This window comes from Carcharodon carcharias, chromosome 20, assembly GCF_017639515.1.
Source record: "Carcharodon carcharias isolate sCarCar2 chromosome 20, sCarCar2.pri, whole genome shotgun sequence".
Classification (NCBI taxonomy): Eukaryota; Metazoa; Chordata; class Chondrichthyes; order Lamniformes; family Lamnidae; genus Carcharodon; species Carcharodon carcharias.
Window position 1 is genome coordinate 14656544 of NC_054486.1, and position 14218 is coordinate 14670761.

Below are 14218 nucleotides of genomic sequence, written 5' to 3' on the forward strand. Positions count from 1 at the left end.
AGTCCCAACAGAATAGATCGAGAGAAACTGTTCCCATTGGCAGAAAGGTTGAGAACCAGAGGGCACCACCTTAAAGTGGTTGGCAAAAGAAGCAGAGGCGACATTAGAAAAATTATTTTACACAATGAGTGGTTAGGACCTGGAGTATGATGGAGACAGCTTCAATCATGGCTTTCAGAAGGGAATTAGATAATTATCTGCAAAGAAAAAAAATTGCAGGGCTAAAACAGGGAAAAGGCAGGGACAGGATTAAAGAAGTTGCTCTTGCAGAGAGGCAGCGTGGACACGATAGGCCCAATGGCTTCCTTCTGGGCTGTAACCATTCTATGATTCCACATTATTTATGGTTGATTCAGTTTGCTCTACATCCTCTTTCACAGCACTCAAAGTTGACTCTCCAATATTAAAATCTCCCATGCCCTTCCTCTGACAAATATCCCCACCACTTTAGCTTTCCCTGCATTCATTTCCCTCAGATTACCCTTTTTCCAGTGTAAGGAGGCCTCATTCCTCCTTGACATGCAAAGTCTCCCCATTACTTATCCTATTAAGACTGTCAATATAGAGGGCATTTTTGAAATCGAGATCTGCAACATTCACTTCTTCACTCTTCCCAAGGCCACACCATCTACAGCACATTCCATACAAATGTTGCAAGGGCTCTTGTTTCTGAGTGTCATCTCATACTGAAAGCCCTTCTTCCCTGACCTCACTGCCATTTTTCCCTCACTCAATCACAATCTGCATCACCTCTTCCAGTTATACCTAGGTCCGTCCTTTTGGCCACATCACGTGAAGCTTCATTTCCTCACAAGATATCAGTTGCTGACAAGGCCATCTCACTATTTAATTTCCCTCACTATTCACATCTCCTGCTCAACAATCCCACTCTGTGCTTCCAGGGATGAAAAGGACCACCAACTCACAGTCAATCTCACAACCAGCTCCCAACCCTGACTCCCTGTTCTCATTTCTGCCAAATTACTCAACAGTTTTCTTGCCTCCACTTCTAACAGTCTCAATTTAAAGAGAAATATATGCAGAAGTTTTGTGGTTCATTAAGTTTAAAAGAAACTTTAAAAGCAAGCAGAATTACTTAACAAATTTATCCCTCCCGCTTTGTGAAAGTGGATGTAACATTGGCCGTGCTAGAGTGAATTACATATCTAAGGAGGATTGAAAGATTATGGCCATGAGTCACTCCAATGTTAACTTTGACTTCCCCTCAGCAACCCACTATGCATCCCATCTGGATTGAGTGACTTTTCTGCTTTGGAGTGCTGCCAACCTTTAACTCCCTCCTCTTTATCTATTTTAATCCTATCCAATTTCACTACTACTTCCTCCTTCACTGTGAAATTGACAGCATCCTCTTGTATAGTGAAGACAGATGCAAAGTACTTACTTACAGCCATATCATCTGCCTTCATAAAATAATCTTTTTGGTCCCTCATTGGCCCCAGCTTTCCTCTGGCTAGCCTTTTAATATTTACAGGTTTCTAAAACTTTTGGATTCCTATTTACATTGCCCACGAAATTATTTTAACGTGCTCTCATTGCCCCCTTCTTTCCTTTTCTCAGTTCTTTCCCATACATTTTGATTCACTACTAAATTACGAACCTGAATTTTACCATAAACCTTCTCAATCATCTTAATCCTACATCTGTAGTAAATCCAGAAAGCTCAAGCTTTGGATGTCCTTCTTTTCACTCTTGTAGGAATGTGGTGTGTCTGGACCTGAACTACTTCCTCTTTAAAAGGCTTCCTTTTGCTCATTTACTGTTTTGCCTGCCAACGTTTGATTTAACCTATCTGAAACAGGACCCGTTTCGACTAAAATTAGCTCCCCTATAGTTGAGTATTTTCACATATGATTGTTCATTGTCCTTTTCAATACTACTCTAAACCTAATCTTGTGATCACAGATTCCCAGAAGCTCTCCCGCCAATCATGCTCTACTTGTCCCACTTCATTCCCCAGAACTAGATCCAGCACTGCTTTTTTACTTGCGGGTTGGAAACATACTGAACAAGAGATTTCTCTTGTGCACTTTTCAGGAAATCCTCTACTTTTTTGCCCTTTGCACTTTTGTTATTTCCCCGGTCTACATTTGGACAATTAAGTTCCCCATAATCATAACTCTAAAGTTGTTGCAATTTGTCTGCAAATTTGCTCTTCTAACTCCTTCCCACTATTAGTTGGCCTATAGTATACAACCAGTTCTAAACAGAGGTTCCACCTTTGAACCCTCAAGGACAGCAACCATTTCTAGTACTGTAGCAGTATCTTTACTGCCGGATAAATACTGATACCCCCTCTTTTTTCCCTTTCTAATCATTCCTGAACACATTGCAGCTAGAAATATTAGGTGCCCATCCTTCCACTTTGAGTCAGATCTCATGTAGTGACTTGTGCCTGCAGCTCACCACCTCATTTACCAGGAACCAGACATCTACACACATGCATTCTAAACTCATCTTAGTCTGCCTCACATTTCTCTCATATTTAGTTCCTCCTATTTCTGAACTACTCTTTATTCTAATGCTATTTGTCTCTTACAGGTATAAATGTCCTGCTGCACATTTGTGGAGTTTAAAAAAACCTATTTGTATTTAGTACTTTTCTTTGTCCTTGTTACAGTTCTTGTTAATGTGATATAGTTTCATGATTTCTTTTATTTCCAATGTCACATCCTGGTGGCCATTAATTATGTGTGAAACTGCCAATGTCAGCAGGCAGTTGACCATGGAGGAGGGGAGACATAGCTAGGTCCCAACATGCCCTCACCTTACATTCACACCCGCACAGCACTAGCAGAGGTTTCTGAATAGCAATGTGCAGCCAGAATCCTTGCTGATGTTCCCCTTCCTAAACCAGAGAGAGAGTAAGGGTGACTCCAGCAGTCCCATTGCGACCATTGATAAAATCAGCAAACAAAACGGACCAAGGATCAAAACTGGTGAATAACCAGGAATCTTCTGACTCTTCAGAGCTCAGCTGTTCAATTCAGAACCTTCCACCATCATAGAAGATTAAATTAAGCTTTAAATAGTGCGACAATCCCTAAAGGATTAAATACATTTAATCTGTAGTGGATCACTTGGACATAACACTTCATTAATTAGTTTCTGTTAGATAAAGTGAAGGAGAAGAACAAGCCTCAGCTGGACATAGTGTGTTTAAATTGCCACAGTGAATACTATTTTTTTTTTAAAAAGTTGCAATTCTAATTTGAGACTTTGGCCAGGATTTTCCAGCCCCATCGTATCGGGACCCACAGGGGAGTTTCAGTGGCTCAGCCAAAATTCCATTGGCTTTTGGTAGGACTGGACAATCTTGGCAGCAGGCAGGGCCAGAAAATCCCACCCTTCATTACTCATTTATTTCCCCCCCCCCACCTCTGAAAAATACACACAAATAACTGATGTTCCTGTTTGAAAGCAGGCATTTTCTTGAATAACCCAGCCTAGGTGCATTTGATAAAATTGAGCACAATATTGGAACAATCAATGGCTTAGTGTTTGTGGTTGTAATGATGATGACAAGAGTCAGCTTTCATGCTCATTACTGTGTAAAACTGACAGCGACTTCTGGCATTTGCACGTGTGCAGTTAACTGCAGAAGTACGGAAATCGCTTTGTTACGACCCTGCTCCTCCATGGGATGCACTGTTGTAGTTTTCGCAAATGCACAAGATCAGTAAATTCAATTTTTTTATACACATTTACTGTAAAATCCATCAAAAAATTTAAATGTGCAGGCTTGTTGAACGAGGTGTAATATTGTTTATTACGTTATTCTAAGCCATAGTTACTAAACCACCTTCCTGGCCCTAAAAAACAAACTTACAAGTCTGGACTCTCATTCCCTCCATTCGATAAAAATTCCATTGGTTTTTGAAATAATACAAATTATCTTTTTTTTCCTTCAAGGTTTCTGATATTTCATCTTCCACTTTAAACCCACTTGTGTGTCCCAATCTTTAATTCACTCTCCATAAAACTGAATGATAATTTTTGCCTTTTACGTCCGAGTTTGCTATCTGTGAGAATTCTTCAATTTGATTCAGTGCTCAGCCCACTTAATGATTTCACTGTTTCTAGACACCAACGATCCTCGAGAGATGTCACCAGGAATAAACTGATGACTTAAATGGGAAATCGATGCCGCAGGGCCATTAAATCTTTCTATTCACTACTGACCGCAAAATCTGGGCCATCACCCACACATCCAGCACAAACATTAAAATCACATTCAATAAAACAATCCTATACACCAATTCAAAATAATATCCATAAGATGTGCAGCCAAGTAAGTGCCAATAGAAAAAAAATCCTCTTTGACAGTTTGTAGTGAAGCTAATTTTGACAACATTGTGTCTGAATGTGTTTAATATCCTGAGATTTAATAGTAAAATCTGCTTTTGGTACCTTCCAAAATGGGGATACTACTGTGGGAAGCTGTCTCATAAACGTCAATCATAAAAAAATATTCCAGGGAAAAGCAGATCTTACCGTTAAATCTCAGGATATAAAATGCATTCAGACACAATGATGGTAAAAATTTGCTTCACTATAAACTGTCAACAAGGATTTTTTTTCTACTGGCATTTACTTGGCTGCACATATACTGTACTTCACACTTGAGATGGACATAAGTGAAGATAATTCACACAGTCATTGTGACTATAATGTTTATAATCAAAAAATCAAAAGAAGGACAGTTATATAATTCTCCAAGTCAGGCCACCATTACCATCAAACATACTACAATTATTACTAAAATTCACCACTACTCAAACTATAACTGCCCATGATCCTGTTCACATCAGTCTCTGTGTTCCTGAATTGACCTCACTGTCTTGAATTGGAAGTGAGCCTTTGGGTTAGCGGTAGTGTTCCTTCTTCAAAGTCAGATGATGCAAGGCTCAAAATCCACTCCAGACAATGCCAAAAGTGAAGACTGAATGTTGAAGATATATTAGTTATATGATTAAGCTATACAGGTAAAGGGCATTGTCTAATTAAGTAACTATATCACTTATAAATAGACTTTGTTAATTTGATCTATTAGTGCCCGTTTTACTGGTATATTCAAAAGAGTGTGAAGAGAAATGGGGGCTATCACTTTAATTTAACTTGTTGATTTGCTCATTTGTTATTGTTATCAAAAGAGCATAAATAGAAACTGCTGGGACACTGGGTGGCAGGGGGGGTGACAGGTTAGAAGGCGGACATATATAATGCTGCATTCTGTAAATAAACCTATTATCAAGAAAAAGGATTAGCCTCTGGGTTCACTCTTCAACATCTGGTTTAGGATCCAATTAACACCGGAACTCAGTCTCTGAATTGTGAATTCATGATGACCATGAAGCCATTGCCAATTGTTGTAAAAACCCATCTGGTTCACTAATGTCCTTGAGGGAAGAAAATCTGCCATCCTTACCTGGTCTGGCCTACATATAACTCCAGGCCCACAATAATGTGGCTGACTCTTAAATGCCCTCCAAACAAGGGCAATTAGGGATGGGCAATAAATGTTGGCCTAGCCAGTGACACCCGCGACCCAAGAATGAATTTAAAAAAAATTGCAGTGGGATACTCACATCTGGTGAGAGAGGAAAGCCGCCTCCCACGCTCTCCTCATTGGTTGTGTTATAGAAGCTCATAAATCCCTCCCGATTTATAGGGCTAACCACACTATTGATAGTTAAAAAGATGGCTAAGTTCATGGGATAATTGCTTACTCTCTACCCTGTCACACAGTAAATAAATATGACAATCCTTCCACTTCCTCTCAGTATTCTCTAAGGGAACAGTACAAAGAGGTGAAAATGACAGCTGTTTTTGTACAGGGCCTGTACAAAGCATTGGTTAGCTTTTTTGTTGCATATTTTTATATTTCATTTTATTCCTATCAGAACTTAAGGTCATCTCAATACACTTGACCTGCCAAAGCTAACCACAAAGCAACTATAACCCTTCAAATTTGGCTACCCAAAGGCTGAAAGCAAAATGGACTTGAAAATTCGGCGTACGCCAATAAAACGATGCATTTTAATCAGCTATCAACAGCTAAGCTCCAAACCTCACACTGAATCTACACGAATCAAGACGCACAATCCTTGCCCCTCCACCTCGCTTGCCTGAAGTCTTACCGCATATGACTCCGAGAGGTGCCTCAGACCTTTCTTCAAGTACTGGAAATGTTTCTCCCTTTGAAGGACAGGCCTGGAAAACAGCACACACATGATTGAATCAACCGATGCAGATAACTAGGCAGCACTTGAACCTCTATCTACTGCAGTACAATTAATATTTTCATTAATACATTTGGGCTGTACTCAACATCCTAACTGAGCGTTCACAAATGGACAACTGCTGGCCGCAAAGTGCATAGTTCTGCAGTACCAGGTCCCATGCCAGATCATGAATGGATGCCTTGCTATCTTTTACTATTCAGTTTTGTAAATCTTAAATATCTTGCAGTCTTACACCCGAGTGATATAAAGGAATTTACAGTATTGTCACGTATCGATTCTGAGCCCAAATACACTGCATTTAGATCGTAGCATTATGCAAGTTTATACCCTTTGTATGTTACAGACCTAATAAGTATAATGATTTACTTGATAAAAGTGAGAGAGCTGGCCATAAAATTCTTAAAAACTGTAGTTAATGTTTCCTCCTGGAATTTTCAAAAAATAATGAGCATTTAAGTGTATACCCCTTAAGGTTTCAGATATGGAAGCCCAAAAACAGAACTCACTTGACAGCCTTGAGTGAGGATGTCATAATTCAGAACATAATTATATGTGTTACTATTTCCAAGCCCATATCAGTTTATTATATTATTTTCAAGGAACTGAAAGCTTAATAGTATTTGAAGTCTTAATCAGGCAAGATGAGCTTGTGCTGCAGCCACTAAACAGAAGTAAAATATACAGCATTTAGTTCACTGTAAATCTCAGAGCAAAACCTCAGCTGACAGCATGCAATTCTGCACCATTGTTACATATGAGCAGAATAAATTAGCCCTGGCAAAAGTACTATATGTTGAACAAATGCATAGGCTGGAGCGTGTTGCAAATTAAGAGGAAGTCACAACCTGCAAGATCAAACCATTTATCAGCTGAATTAGGAGGAAAATTATATAAACAACATTACAGAATGAATAAAGATCAATTCTGTGGAAACAATTTAGTTCCACATCAACTTTTCGCCACAGTCACAGCAGGTAGCAGGGTCCCAAAATCAGAACAAGCAACTCCACGGCAGGAGTACTGACTGAGAAAAGCTGGTCATTGTATTGCAGGAAGGATACACTAAATTTGTACCAAGCAGGAGATATTCTGATTATGAACGAAGGTTTGAAAAATTGGTACGAATGACATTAGACCTGAAAAGGTTAAGAGGATATTACAATTATTAATTGTCCTGCGAGGATGAATATCAATTGACTCAACCCGCTGAAGTGAAGGAAAAGAACTCTTGGAGTGGGTGTTGCCACAGTCCACTCGAATGAAGCACCAAGCAGCTGCTTTGAGTGGCACTGGCCTGGAAACAGGCTCCCTCGTCCTCAATCAGGAATGCTGCAATGCTCCGAAACAAAGACAGAGGAGATTTTTCTCAAAACAATTTCACTCTCAACTAAAGAAAGCTATCCCTATAGCAGGATTGTGTCACTAGTACACAGCATGCACTTAGATTCTGTTTGGCCAAGAAATCAGGAAGCTGGAAATGTAAATTCACAGGGCAAGTTATTAAAAAACTCAGTTGTTTGAAACATTAAATCCTCATAATGTTCAAAATTCATTTCCACTTACAGGATTTGTTTACCGGGGACCTGTAAGTGCTCAAGGTGAGACAGCAGAGACTCAGTGTTCAGCATTCAGTCATCCAGCATTATTTCTAGGTCCCTTAGCGCTTGAACATTAGCAGACTAAATGACTGAGATGAGGCTCAAAAATGCAATTTACATGAGCCTTTGTTGAAGTGCCACTTGAATATAACAGCTAATTTATTGCACAGTGACAAGAGTTTTCAAATGATACCCTTGCGTTAATACAAAATAAATTACATAAATACACCAAAGAGACAAGCCATGTTTAGTTCAAAGCAGCTTCCCCTGCCCCTAGCATGGGATTTATGATGGGACGGGATACACTTCACAATTAGGGAAAGAAAACTATGCCTTCACGAGCCCAAATCCTGCATTTTGGGAAGACATTCCTCTTTGGGAGTGGAAGTCAGGTGTAGCAAAGCACAATTCGATCTTTATCTGGCATTCACTCTCTAGCCAGGGTTACCAGCACTGATCAAAAGCAAATAATTTGGATTTTATTTTCCTTTCCTAGCCCACAGATACTGAGGCAGGACCTTGAGATTTATTAGCACAGCACACACGAGGAACTGAACCTAGGGACCAGGATTTGAGCCTTATGACCTTCCAAGTCTTTGTGATGTGGTACAACATTACTTGGTGCTGTCATCACAGTTACTTAAAATTTCAAACCATTTTAAGATGGATCTCAAACGGCCCTTTCTCTGCACATGATCAGCAATTACAGAGACTATCTTAGTTCACTAAATAAAACAAAACTAAATATTTAGATGATGGCACTAGACAATGGCGAAGAAAAGTGAAACGCACAAACTTAACTCTCAGGAACTCAAATACTGCCTTCCCCAGATGATTGCATGAGTCATTGTGGCCTGTGGTGTAATCATCTAGTATCCAGTTAACGTCATTTATGGTTCCATCTGCAGCAATTCTGCAGCTTTAATAGAAACTGAAAGGTCAGAAGCATCAGATTTCTGATCACAGTGACAGCCTCCACTTTTTAATAGCTTGGTTTCTACTGAGGGACAACATAGGTAAATGAATCATCAGCAGCTTTCTGATGGCAGAGCCCCGTCAGCCCAAGTATCTCCTGGTGGACTTATTGTAATTTCTTCACAACCCACAGCGTAACACATTTTCTATTTAACCCACGTACAGCAGGGCTAAAAACACATCAGTTCAGAGAGGAGATGCTGAACATTCTTGTCAGATGAAATTGGCAATAACAAGAAATTCAAAATAGTTCTGAAACCTGGCAGGATTCGGACTTCTCAAATTGAAATATTTAAGCCTTCGAATGAATATCAGAGGACATTTAGTTTCCCAATTTTTCATATCCGTTTTATCAAGTTTTTCTCTTCTCTTCTAAAAAGCATGGAATCCTCATTAGTGGACAGATGCACGGGCACTTTGTCTTGTAATCCCTTTCTTAAGTGACCATCATTCAGCATTGCATTTGACAGCCAATGTCGGTAGACTAATTAACTGCAAGTGGTATTACAACCCAGCTCGATCCTGCCTTTAGCTGAACTCCACACACACGTAAAGTTTTTAACAGGCGCTGTTGGAGAACGATCAAGTGGGATCAGCTTTCCCTTTCATGAACCTCAGGGCTTTGAAGGTATCTGGAACGGTGCTACTGCTAGCTAGCTAGCTAGCCAACCCTGGGTAACGTGACTCAGCTTAGCAGAGTCTGGGAAATCAAACCTGGGGCATCTTGCTCTCAAGTGAACAAGCTCACCAAATCATCAAGGATCTCTCTTTCTTTATTGACAGAAATATAAAGCTATGCTTTGTGCCAAGTGAAATCATTACCATTTGTATACTGTCAACCATTACATCAACATTAGGCTGAAAATCTAAAAATTACAGTTTAAGAGAAAGCCCCAAGGCTTTCCAGTAAACACAAAAGAATTAATTTAAAAGTTTAACATAAAAAGCTAAAACGTTTGCTCCTTGGAAAGAAATATACCTTCAGATGACAATATCAAAACAGAAAACTTTGCACCAATTCCAGGATCACTTAAAACCAAGCTGATAATTCTAAGAGCGAAAGCATAGCTGTAAACTGAAGGATGAAACAGACATGGATAGAATATAAAAAAACAAGTAAATTGCCTCTTTGTCTCCATCTGCTGAGAAACTTTATGAACAAACTTGGTCACAGTCCCATTTCTCTGGCACGCCACGTGGAATCAACAAAAACTGTATTTCCTCTGATGATGAAACTGCCTTTCATCTTCCACCAGGTCAGCTGCAAGATGATGCAGAATTTAAAGGTCACCACATCGGGACTAAAGCCCGCATTCACACTGTGGATGATTAAAGGCATTTGCCTTGTGTGTTGAGATTATCCTGACGCTACAGCAACATCAAGGATAATACCAAACACCACACCACGTAACTCCGCAAGATTGTTATAGGAAGCAACGTGCCAAAATTTAAGTGGCTACATTTTAAAATTCATTTCTGCATTCTTCTACTACCTGCCAAACGTGTCCTGCTTTCCACGAAGCAATGCAGTTTGCAGGTTCCTTGCAGCAATGTGTGAGAGAATTTTGTTCTCCGGGTAAGAAATATTAATGCTGGGTAACAGGTAACACTTTGCATTTTGGACACTCAAATCTCAATTTATGGCCCGTAACTTCAGTGGAGCGGCAATCGGAGTCACATTGCCACTCCACTCCACTCCTACTTACATGGAAATTCAGCCACTCCTTTCTCGCCTGACCTTCAAACTCAGGCTGGGCAAGAATTGTGCAGCGCAGCGCACTCCTGGGACCTTCAGTAGAGGGCTGGAGAGTCGGAGGTAAGGAAGCCCTTTTTACAGCACTAGCTCCCATAAAGCAGGTAAGTTCAACGGTCCAGCCGCTTTCAGAAGCCAGGGAGAAGATAAGTTTGTACGGTAAGTGGGTAGGATTGGGGGGATGGGGGGTTAGTCAGTAGTTGGGGCAGGGGAGGTCATTACTATGGTTATCCAGGAGTTAGAATTACTTTTAAATTCTCCTAACTTTTTCTGGGTAGCTATTACTGTCAGACAGTCGGAACCATCCAAAGTTTGTGATTTGCAATCGTAATTTCAGATGGTTCCCATTGCAGGGCAATTGCCCAACAGAAGTTTGAACTTCCCGGGCAATTGTCATACAATCTTTACCCGGTGATCTCCAGGGAGGGGGCTCCCCAGTGCATCTTTGAGGTACTACAACCCCCACACTACCACAAGTTACGACACCTTGGAGTTTGGAAGCCATGGGCATATTTCCCATATCAGAATGAAAAATCAAGTCTGCTCCAACAACAAAAAAAGTCAATATTTCAGGTCAATGGGTTTTCTTTGCAAGTTTTGACAAAAGGTCATCAACCTGAAATGTTAATTCGGTGTCTTTCTCCATTGATGCTGCCTGACCTGCAGGGCATTATCAGCAGCTTCTGTTTTTAGTATCAACATCCGTCAGCCTCTGAGTGAAACTGAACTGCACCCACCAGCACTGTGAGCTTTATAATCAGCTGAGGAGACATGTATCTCATCAGTCTGGAATACAGTTCAACCCACCCTCCAATTTAAAGGCTAGTGTATAAGTAACAAACCTATATTCCCCCTCTTGTGATAATCAGAATGGGTCTGATGAGTTGACATGACAGTAGAGGAGCAATTCAAGGACAATTTAGAATTATAAGAATGCAGGATAATAAATTGACTCATTTTAATTACAGACCAAAAATGACTGTCAAAGAGACTCACCCACGAACAGTGAATTAGGCAGGCAAAGCTGAGAATAACATAATTGAAATACTAAAGGATCACTTCCAGGAAGAAATAATGTTCTAGAGGTGCTAAAGAGAGGGTAATGCATTAGCTTACTGCACATTTCACAGGCTGTTAAAATTAGTTGATAAGTTCTACAATTACAGTAAAGCAAATTGGAAGATTTGAATTTAAATGCATAATGTTCCATAATTTGTGTAACGCATTGGGTGTTTTGGTAAATGGTGAACCTAATTTTTTGCATCGTTCTGATGGAATATAGCAAACAAGACAGATCCTCAAGTGCAGGGTTGGGGGCGGGGAGAGCGGGGTAAGTGGGTAAAAAGACAAAAAAACTCAACAAAATACCATCCACTCATTCCAAGTTTGATGCAAGGTGCATTTTTAATGTTTGTGTGTGCAGAGGAATCAAACAAAACATATGTTTTAAAAAGCTGTTTTGAGGAGAATCTACTGTGCATACCCACTTTCTGTAATGTTTGATTAGAGGCAAGCTGCTAGAAGGAAGCATTTAAAGTTCTTTGCATGTCTACTGGGACAGAGAAGGGGGGGCTATGAGAGACTTGCAACATGGCTTCTGTAAAAGAAGGTCAAGCCTCATCAGTCAAGTTGAATATTTTGAGAAGGTTACTAGGTTGGATAATGAAACTCGCTTAGTGGACATTGTACTTGTGGATTTTCAAAAAATCTTTTGACAAGATGCTGCACACCGGTTTAATTAATATTCCAATGCGATTGGAAAGCTCGTCCTGGGGTAGATGAGAAATTAGCTGCCTTCTTATAGACAGAGGGTTGTTATCAATGGCAGTGGGTCTGCGTGGAGACTGTTTACAAGTGGAGTCATGCAGGGCTGGGCGTCAGCAAAAACAGCATTCCTATCTATAATGACATTCTGGATGAAAGCATTAGAACAACTTTCAGCAAGTTTGTTGATGATACAAAAGTGTGCGCTGTTGTAGGGCTTGAAGCCTTGATCATCTGAATCAGAGATCAGAGTGGTAGCACTGAGCCAAAGCTGCCACATAATGCAAATTTAATCCTCAAATACTAGATACTAGAAAAATAAAGTGAAGGATTTATAATTATCAGCGAGAGACTTTAAAAAGGACAACAGACTTGTCAATTTCAATGTCAATGTGGAGTAGCAACTAAAAATGCAAATAAAATATGGGGATAAATTGCCACAACACAGAGCATAATCTTTGTAGATTTAAGCTCGAGGCTTTGGACAACAACTGGATAGCATGTGCAAATCTGAGCCCCACAATTCAAAAAGGGACATGTATTCATTGGAGACAAAGCGGAGAACCACAACTAGGATAAGCCTAAAGGTAAATGGCAGTAACTACAGAGAAGCTTAAGTTCTACATAAATAAATTCACACTGTTCACAGAGTAGCTGCACTGAATTTGATTTTTAATCCATGCTGGTACAGATTGTAATGAAAACATCAACTGTGGAAAAAAAATGCTTTCACAAAAATTAGAAACACAATATTAATAGCTCATTTAAACTAACAATCAAGTAGAGGGAATCTGGCAAAGTAGCCTCAGTAAGGACATTTTTCTATGTCTCATCCTTCAGTGACAAAAAGCTAAACTGAGCTCTTTTCAAGCCGCATTTCAAATAGTTTTGACACAGAGCTAGGTAAAAAATACAGCCAATGTTCTCACTTGAATACTTCGCAACTTCCAACACTCTCACTCGTTCCAAAACCATCAGATTTGGTTTTCAAAACAAGTTTCACGGAACTTCTACCTCCAGGGTAAGGAGTAGATCAAGAAAAAGCACAATGACCTCGATATATTATTTAAGAAATGTTTGATCCACCAGCACCAGTTATTGGTGGTGCATAGAGAAATTCATGTGAAGTCTGCACTCAGGTTGGGGGAGAATTAATGCATCAGAATTACTAACACACAGTGTGACACTAAATACACAGCGATGGCCCACTGCAAACTTGAAGCTCACATTATGATTTTCACAGTTATATGGTATTATGTTATTTGACCCAGCTGGTGCCACACATCAGATATTTCAAACTGCACATAAGGTAACCAAAATATTTTATTTTCAAGTGTTGTTAGTACATGCACGGTTCTTTAACACGTATACTGATGATTTCATGTGGGGTTAGTTTTGCTTTAAGGTTACTTCAATACACACACACTGACAGCCTTGTGAATATATTGCAGGGTTGACGTGGTTTCGATTCATGTACTTACTGTATCAGGCTCTGATCAGCTCTGAAGGCATCATATGCCTCTTCCACATTCCGTTCTACTGTCTCCTGTTATATGGAAACAGAAAGGAATAGGTAAGTTCTATACATTTTATTAAGATTAAAATTGGATTCAAAGAAAGTAGAATTGCTATTTTTAAAAACTGAGTATCAATGTCCTCTCTATCTCAGGATAACAGGATGAGAGAACATTTGCTAAACGCAACAGTTTATTCAGTAAATAATCTACCCTTCTGAATTAGTAATATTGTTAAGAACACATGGCTTACTTGCAAGTAAAACATTGCTTTCCTTAAAGCAGCTACTCCAAGCATATTAAAGTCAGCAAATTTCCCCTCAATTCAATTAAGTGTACTGTCTCAGA

At 39.7% G+C, this 14218-nt stretch overlaps 1 protein-coding gene across 1 annotated transcript in view; it reads right to left on the minus strand.

Annotated features, from left to right (window-relative positions):
• The window catches only part of fntb (farnesyltransferase, CAAX box, beta), a 73179-nt gene that overhangs the window by 44314 nt on the left and 14647 nt on the right, over positions 1-14218 (minus strand). The window contains exons 2-3 of the mRNA XM_041214944.1: positions 13838-13902; positions 6162-6234 (exon numbers count right to left, since the gene is read on the minus strand). Coding sequence (XP_041070878.1) covers positions 6162-6234; positions 13838-13902 — 138 coding nt within the window. The remainder of the gene's footprint in view (positions 1-6161; positions 6235-13837; positions 13903-14218) is intronic.